Genomic DNA, 9,279 nt, shown 5'->3' with positions numbered 1-9,279 from the left:
GCGATTGGCACAGGATAGAGCAGGGTTTAGGGCTGTTGTACATAGGGTCACTATGAGTCGCAAACGACTTGACGGCACATAACAACAACAACCCTGAGAAGAGATTCAGTTTGATATGAGAGAATCCTGGTGAAACTGGTATCCATTTCCAGATTTCTACAATACCACAGAGTAGATTACAAATGCCTTTGAAAGCCCCAAGCATCTCAAATACAGAGTAGGGATAGGGAGGAGCGTAGTACTGTTTCTATAAGCCCCTCTCCTGCAGCCCAACAAACATCCTGAGATTCCCTTAGTTCCAGAGTCTTTGAGGAGAGCTTCAACAATCATTCTGTGACATCTAAGGTAGATGGAAAAGTACCCTAGAGAGAAAGAGTCACTCTCTCTTTTTCATAAAGAGAGGCTTTATGTAAAAGAACATTCATGACTGGGGCAAAGTTTGCAGACTGCCTGCCAGACTTGTGGTGAAGAGACTTCAGCAGTGGAAACAGAATGAAGAAAGACCTATTTTTTGGAGCAGATGTTTCAATAGATGCCAGTAGATGTCGTCAGAGGCCAGATTTTGATCAAGGACCATCCAGTACCCCAGCGGGTCATCCCTCACACTCACTCCTCTCCTTTCTAATCCTAAAATAAAAGTCCTTGGGAGGAAGGAGATGAGGTCACTGAGCTGAACGTGATTAGGTTAAGTTAGGCCAATTTTTTGGGCACTGATATTAAAAATCTTACCAAAGTTCCTTGTTACCGGCTTTATCAAATATATCCCTGTAACATCCATACTTTCTGCACAAATGTATGTTTCTCCTGGTTGGTAACAGTTCCTGTCAATGTCCTCAGTTTCTAGGCTTAGGCTTTGCCTATATCACTAACCCTTCATTACTTAATGTATTAGAGATGATCGCTCAATGCTTTCAAGTGACTTAAGGAATTAGATGGATGAATAGTAAACAAAGAATGACTCAAATGTCCTTCCTAGAATCATTTCCCTATTAGAACCTTATGTGACATTATAAGAGGAAAAAACCAACCCAACTCCCCCAAAACAAACTCATTGGCATTGAAACCAACTCAAACAAACTCATAATGGGCCCTCTAGAGAGTTCTGAAGGTTGTAAATTACATGGGAGGAGATTGAGCATCCTTCTCCCCCAGAGCTGCTGCTGCTGTTATGTGCCATCAAGTCAGAATCACCTCACAGGAGGCCCTCTAGCAGGTTTGCAGGGGCTGTAAATCACATGAGAAGCGAGTGTCCACCTTTCTCTGGCAGAGAAGCTGGTGGATTCAAGCCTTTATGTTGGCAGCACAACTCCTTATCACTAGACCATGGGCTTTCCCACTGGTGATATTTTTCTAACAAGGCATAAGGGATCATGTCAGTCCAAATATTTGAACTATAGCAAATTGCCAATCACTGTTACTATTGTTATTTAAACACATCACCTGCTTTAAACACACAATCCGGCTTGCTGAAACTGAAGCGCTTGCTGTAGAGGGTCAAGGACTGCAGCCTTCAATATGGATTGAGGTTCAATATCAAGAAGACAAAGATTCCTACCACTGGGCCTATTGGCAGCATCAAGATGGATGGTGAAGACATTGAGATTGTTCACAGCTTTAGTTTACTTGACTCCACAATCAACACTCTTGGCACTAGCAGCCAGGAAATTAAAAGACGTATTGTGATGGGAAAGTCTGTGATTAGAGACCTCTCTAATGTACTGAAGTGCAACAATGTCAGTCTGGACACTAAGGTGCACCTGATACATACCTAGTCTTTGCAATCACTTGCTATGTGTCAGAGAGCTGGACAAAGACTAGGGATGATAGAAGAACAATTGATGCCTTTGCTCTGTGGTGTTGGAAATGAGTATTGAATATAGCATAGACTGCTAAGAAAATAAACAGGTGCATCCTGGAGAGGGTTAAACCAGCCTGCTCCTTGGAGGAAAGGATTTTGAAGCTTTTTCTGACATCCTGTGGGCATGTTGCAAGGAGGGACCAGTCCTTGGAGAGGGACATCATGCTTGGGAGGGTGGAGGGACAGCGCAGGAGGGGAAAGCCCTCTATGAGGTGGGTTGATTCAGTGACTGGGGTAATCAGGATGGGTGTGTCGGAGACGGTGCGATTGGCACAGGACAGAGCAGGGTTCAGGGCTGTTGTACATAGGGTCGCTATGAGTCGCACGCAACTCAATGGCACATAACAACAACAACAAACATATCACCTGTTATCTTATCCCAGTGTAGCATAGTGTACGATGTGTCAGAGAGCTTGCCAAAAAGAGAGTGGTTCAGACAGATCAGCAGCTCCACAGGAGAAACATGGACAGTCTCCCCTTAGAACAGTTTACAGCTTCAGAAACTCAATGAAAGGTGGCTGTGAATTGGTACTGACCACAAACACTACTTAACAATGAATTTGGGTTTTGTGACATGTGTAAGCTTTTATGCTTGTCTGGATACAGAATTATCCCCAAAAGTACAAACTTCTTGAGCGCTGACATCGCTATTTTGGTAAAGATTACATCAGGAGAATAAATCTGAGCTCTTAAACCAATGTCTTTCCCTCTATCTCTGTGTCAGTCATTACTGGGGGGAGAAAAGACATTGGTAAGGTGCATCCAAAATGATTTTCTTTAGGATTTCCAAGTACTAAGAAGATAATTGTGTTCAGTGATACTTGTAAACTATTTCATTAGAGCAGGAAATTGCCACAGATTGTTTCCTATTGTTTTTGTGAGGAATGTTTAAAGAAAACAGAGTTGTTAACATTATGAAAAATGACAATGCTATAGAAAATGATCTATGGAGATAATGCAATTCAGACCAAATTTTATAATTAATGTTCAAAGAAATGGGAAAAGTAAACAACTGCACATGGAAAGAAAACAGAACCCTGATAAGCAAAGTATCACTGAAGAAGGAAAACAAAGTAGGAGGTCTTACACTTCCTGATCTCAAAACCTACTGCCCTTTGCTAGTAATCAAAACAGCTCACTACTGGTTAGGGACAGATACAGATCATTGGGATAAAACTGAGAACTCAGAAATCAATTCATACATCTATGGACAGCTGACCTTAACAAAAGACAAAATCCATTAAGTGGAGAAAAGATATATATACTCTTTAGTAAATTCGGCTGACAAAATTGAATATCTATTTTTATGCACTTGAAAGAAGATCCATTCCTCACACTATATACAAAAATTAAGTCAAGATGGATCAAGGACCTATGATCTAATTATAAATATCAAGGGAAAAAAAATTGAAGCAAACTTAGAAGCCCTAATCTATGGTATAAGTAAGCTATCAAGTATAATTGAATATGCATGACCAGCAAAGGGTAGTCAAGATAACTGAGATCTCCTAAATACTCAATCTTTATTTGTATCGAAAGATTCTTCAATTATGATTATGACAAGAGTCCAGAATGAAGGTTGCATAGTGGAGTGTACTGGGGAGGGGAGTATTGTATACCAATGAAAGAATTTTTCTTTTACTTTTCAAGGAAAGGAGCTAACTGGGTAGGAGGGGTGGGCAGGGAGAAAAGTGCAACAATGGATGAATGGAAATCTAAAATATCTGTAAATGCTCATTAAAATAAAAAAAACCTAATAAAAAATTTTAACAATTCTTCAAAAAGAGAACCTACAAATTGGGAAAAGTATTTCATGATGACTTGTCTACCAAAGGAATCGTCTCTAAAATTTATAGAAACTCCACCAGCTCAACAAGGCAATGAAGAGAAAACTGATCATAAAATAGACAAAGAACAGGAAAAGACACTTGATCAAAGGTGATATGCAGATGGCCAACAAACACAGGAAGAGATGCTCAAGATCATTAGAGAAAAATAAATCAAAACAACAGTGAGATATCATCTAAGCCCAGCAATAGCTGCAAAGGTCAATAAAACAGTAGATAGCAAATACTGGTGAGGGTGTGGAGAGATTGGAATTCTCCTGCATTTCCGGTGGAAATGTGAAATAGTGCAACAATGATGGGAAGAAGTTTAGTGCCTCCTTAGATGGGAATGGAAATACCATTTGATCCTGCCATGGTACTTAGATATATATCTTAAAGAAATAAGAGTTGTGACACAAGTGGATTTATTTATATCCATGTTGACTGCAATGTTATCCACTACAGCAAAAAGATGGAAGCAACCCTAGTATCCATCAGTGGAAGAGTGGATAAAGAAACTGTGTCACACAGTGGAGTATTATGTATGTAACAGTAAAGAATAACAATTCATAAAACACCCACAAAATGGATCAGTCTAGACAAAATAATGCTGAATGACTCAAATCGGTCCCAAGAGGACAATTATAGTACATTGTTTTTGTGTTGGAACCGACTCACTGCTGACCCCCGGCAAGAGGCAGTAAATAGCACTGAAGGAGACTGCCCATCCTTCTCCCATGAAGCAGCTGGTGGATCCAAACCAGAGGCCACTGGAATTGTAGCACAGCTTCTTACCACTAGGTAACCAGAGCTCCCTATAAAAAGCTAAGCAAAGGTTCGTGCACATTCACTCTTGACTGGTTACTAGGGGTATGAAGGAAAGGAAAAGGCAGTAAATATTAGTAAATAGAAAAGTTGTGTGACAGGAAATATACAGTAAGAGGTTGATTGTTGTTTTGTGTACCATCGAGTCAGCACTGACCCATAGCTGACCCTTCTGCCCATTTTCAGAGGCAGTTAATCCCAAGGGAGGAAACTGCTCATCTTTCTCCTGCAAAGCAGCTGGTGGATTCGAACCACACGCCTTTGGGATTGTAGCAGAGAAGTTGATTTGTCGTTGCTATGTGCCATCAAGTCTCCTGCAATTAATAGTGACCCTATGTACAACAGCCCTAAACCTGTGACAATCTTATTGTCTCTGGCACACCCACCCCCATTACCCCAGTCACTGAATCAATCCATCTCATCGAGGGTCTTCCCCTCCTGCGCTGTCCCTCCACCCTCCCAAGCATGATGTCCCTCTCCAAAGACTGGTCCCTCCTTGCAACGTGTCCAAAGTATGTCAGACAAAGCTTCAGAATCCTTGCCTCCAAGGAGCAGCCTGATTAGACATTGTAATTGATTACATGAATCAATTGCACTTAATGATATTTTTAAAAGTGTGTGGATAATTGAATGAAAACTATTATGAACTGTAAATTTGACTTAAAATAAAAATATAAAAATTTAAAAAACCTAGTAAAATAGCTTGATCATTATAAAAAGAAAGAAAGAAACTAAGGGCAAGAGAGGGACCTTCAGCTGTGGTGCTTCTCTAAGATCAAATTCATGGCCAACTCTCATGCTAATTAACACTCCCACTGCATGAGCAACAGAGGTTTTCTTTTCAAGGAGAAGAGTGATTTGGGGGGGGAGGGGATGGGCAGGGAGAAAAGGGCAACAATGAATGACCGGAAACCCTAAGTCTCTGTAAACTTTCATTAAATTTAATAAATACATTTTTAAAAAAGTTTTCGTGCAGGATTACCGGGAAAATACATGCCAGCCTAACTGATAATCATCTGATCTGATTCTTAGCATTCACCCAAGTAACGCAGGTAAAAGTTCTATTTGGAAAATAGCTTACACACAAGTATAAAGTCTGGAAAATGTTTGGAGCCAATGCACTAGTTTTTCTTTGCTCATCTTCTCTTTATTTTTACTCTCTGAACTTGATATGCCGAGTAGATGGCTGGCTGCTTTGGAAACTAATAGGCAATGCATTGCAATGCATGATATAAAAATTGCAAAATAATCTTATCGTAATCAGTGATCAAAGCAGACATAAATTGAATATATAGAAAGTAAAAATGAAACATACTGGCATTTATGTTTCAGAATACTTTTATATTTTTACGCTTTTATCCTTTATCTTGTTTAACCCTAAAAGGGGCATTGGAGTCTTTGAGGTACTTTACACAAATCATGTCACAGTGTAAGATCTGTTCAGTATACTTGCACTGATTTTGTCAGAGTTTATCAGTGTAACACTCCCTTCCTGGTTTTGATGACTTCCATCTACTTTCTGTTATATTCTCACACTAAAACAAAGGAAAACTAGCTCCAACTTTGGAACATAAATTTGAATTCCTTCTCAAGCACAGGTTTCCACAAGCAAAGGCTACATTTTTGTGGATCAAAAACTAAATTTCAGGGAAGTAGCCTGTCAATGTCAAGCTCATAGTTATCATTAGTGTCCATATTTTACTGAGTGTATAATTTCCTTCTCCCAAATAAATGTAAAATTCAACTTTTAATAGTTTGAAAAAGTTATGACTTTTACAGATTAATTTTTGAAATATTTTCTCTAATAGTAATTGTAATGGCTTCTTTTTAAACTGATGAGTTTAAACACACTTTGTTTACTTCTCAGCTTAAAATTAGCACATGCACTTTCCTGTAAATGAGGACCTTAAATGCTATTATAACAAGCATATAATTAGAGTCCTCAAATGAAAAGCTTTAATTGTCTGTTAGTATTTGCCTAGAATAACTCAGTCCCAAAATCATTCTTTCAAATATGGGAGCATAATTTATTCTCTTCTCTACTTTGTTAAGGTAGGATGTCACATAAGGATGATTGCAAATATCTTTAACTGCCCAGGCTTAGAGCAAATAAATGCCAGGCGAAAAAGAGTTAAATTTCATCATGTGACAGTGGACAGCTTTTCACCAGACCCCCCAAAAAAACACTTGCAATCACAGCAGAAACACGGAAATAGTTGTTGGAGGGAATTAAAACTGATTCTAGATGTAGAAATAGGACAGCAGAGCTCTTAATGAATTGCATTAAAAATAGAAATAATAACTCAAATAATTAATAATAGCTCAAGTAATAATTAACTCAAAACTGCTCTTTTTGCTTTAAAACAACCCTGAACTTGAGTTTCTGTTGTGTGATATCAAGCCAATTCTTGCTTATGAAGACCCTGTGATTGATTACGTCTGTGCTCCAGGGGACTTTCCAGGCTGTGATTTTGACAGAAAGAGATTGTTAGGCATTTCTCTCTTACAGCCTAATGGGATGCACTGAAATTGTCAGCCTTTTGGCTGCAGCTTCATGCTTAATCTTTGCCTCACCAGACCTCTTTGAACCCAACATTGAATGCCAATTTTTGCACCTTAGCCCTTTTTGCCTGTGAGCCTTGAGTCTGATAACTTGGACCTCAGCACTATTCTTTTGCTAGGAACATCACTGAGAGCTTCACAGTGAGCTCCTGTTGTGTCAACAGTCAGTCAAAAACACTACTGAGTGCTACCCTTTCCTCCTGTGATAGGCTCCCTTTGTCATGTTATATGTGATGTTATTCCCATGAAATTGTTTCTATTTTCATTTCCTCTGAGGACCTGAAGCGTTTGCTGCAGAAGATTAAGGACTGGAGTTTTGATATGGATTACATCTCAATATCAAGAAAACAAAAGTCTTCATCATTGGCACTGCACCAATAAGCAACATGACGAGAGATGGAGAAAATATTTAAACTGTCTTGGGTCCATGGTCAACACCCTTAGTACAAGCAGCCAGGAGATTGGGAGATGTATGGATAGCTTCGAGAAAGTCTGCTCTCAGGCATCTCTCCAAAGTCCTGGAGAGCAACGATGCCAGTTTGTAGACTAAGGTGCTCTTGTCACCTGCTATGCATGTGAGAGCTGGACAATGAATAAGGATGACAGGAGAAGAATCAATGCCTTTGAGTTGTGGTGGAGAAGAGTACCGAATATCCAAGGACTGCAGAAAGAACATACAGATACATCTTGGGGAAAATGCAGCCAGAATGTTATTTGGAGGCAGAGCAAGAGAAACTTGGTCTCACATATTTTCATCAAGTGGTTAGGAGAGGCTATACGCTGAAAAGGGACGTCATCCTTTGAAAGGCAGAGGGTCAGAAAAGGAGAGAAAAACCTTCAGTGAGATACGCTATCTGTGACAAAGGATTCAAATGTGTCGAGGATGGATGTTAAGGATGGTCCAGGAAAGAACAGAGTTCAAATCTATTGTTCATAAGGCTACTAAGAGTCGTACACAACACTATGGCATTATAACTATGACATCCCAGTTTTTCTCTTTATGACTAAGTTAATTCATTTGCATACCAATTTATTCCTCAGATTCACTCTGAAAGTAAGAGTTTTTAAGTATCCTAATTGACAATTTAAAATAATTTATACTAGAATTCTTGGTTTCCTTAAATAAAATAATGAAACCTAAAACTTTAAGAGAAATAAAACTTCATTATTTTCAACAAAATCCACACGATCATAACCCGAACAGTAATTACTTCTCCCTTTTAATTATTTTATTTTTTCTAATTATACTTTGCAACTTCATTTTACTTAAATGTTTTCACAGAACACTTTAAAAACATTTCTATTTAAAAAGGACTTTTATTAAAAATAGGCCTATGAAAATGTGAATAGTCTGCAACAAAAAATGTCAGAGGTTTTCAGTGTTCTGATAAATTATAGAACATATCTCTTGTATCTTAATTTTAAATGTAAAAGAAGCTTAGGAAAATATCTTACCCCAGAAGTTTTCTGGCCATGGGCTCCCTAAACTTGTTGCATTATTGGCCATGGTATCCATAATAAAGAAAAACAAGAAAAAGAGACAGGTAGAAAAGCCAGTGTGTCCAAAAGAAGCACTTTGGGTTTATGACTCAGTGGTTCAGCCAGCGAAAACGAATTTCCACACAACCCCTCATACACTTGTGTTTGCATAAAAGGAAATAAGTGTATCATGTTTCCTGCTTTTATACTCAAATTAGCAACTGTTTTTTTCTTATCTTGGAATTCCACATGGTTCCTGAGACACAAAACAATTTCCTTCTCGTCATTTCCTCAGCTAAATTACTAAGCACCCTCTTCTCAGCCACCTCCAGAGCTGGTTTAGGGATATGAAACTCTTTTTCTTGGTCTTTGTCCATCCCCTACTGACACACAAAGAATTCAAGCCCTCAGATTCAGAACTTCAGGTTATGGTGACCCAGTATACAGAAAAAGACTCTTTTCCAATGTTTGAAAAATCACATCTTTAGTGAAATTAGGAGGTGGAAATGACTCAGAATTCTGTAGCCTCTTTAAGTACTAACAATTCACTGAATCAAATATTTTATTTTTTTAAAAAAAGAAAATCCTTTTAGTTGTGATTTTAACAAAAGTTTACAGAAAAGTTAGATTTTCATTCATTTATTGTTGCACTTTTTATCCCCTTTCCCTCCCTTCTCCCTCCCCAAGTTCAAGTTGAGTTTTAAAAAAAATACTAGTTTATTTACAAAA

The 9,279-nt window shown here is 38.4% G+C and overlaps 1 protein-coding gene across 1 annotated transcript in view; it reads right to left on the bottom strand.

Moving 5' to 3' along the window:
- The window catches only part of MYCT1 (myc target 1), a 56,318-nt gene extending 47,597 nt beyond the window's left edge, over positions 1-8,721 (bottom strand). Inside the window, 2 exon segments of the mRNA XM_006882744.1 lie at positions 8,527-8,608; positions 8,611-8,721. Of these exon segments, the coding sequence (XP_006882806.1) occupies positions 8,527-8,608; positions 8,611-8,721 (193 nt within the window).
- Between the last annotated feature and the right edge of the window lie 558 nt (positions 8,722-9,279).

The sequence above is a fragment of the Elephantulus edwardii genome, unplaced genomic scaffold, assembly GCF_000299155.1.
Source record: "Elephantulus edwardii isolate Elephantulus edwardi_28Jun2011 unplaced genomic scaffold, EleEdw1.0 scaffold00024, whole genome shotgun sequence".
Classification (NCBI taxonomy): domain Eukaryota; kingdom Metazoa; phylum Chordata; class Mammalia; order Macroscelidea; family Macroscelididae; genus Elephantulus; species Elephantulus edwardii.
The sequence above is the reverse complement of the archived record's forward strand: the minus strand, read 5'-3'. Positions and strand labels throughout refer to the sequence as shown.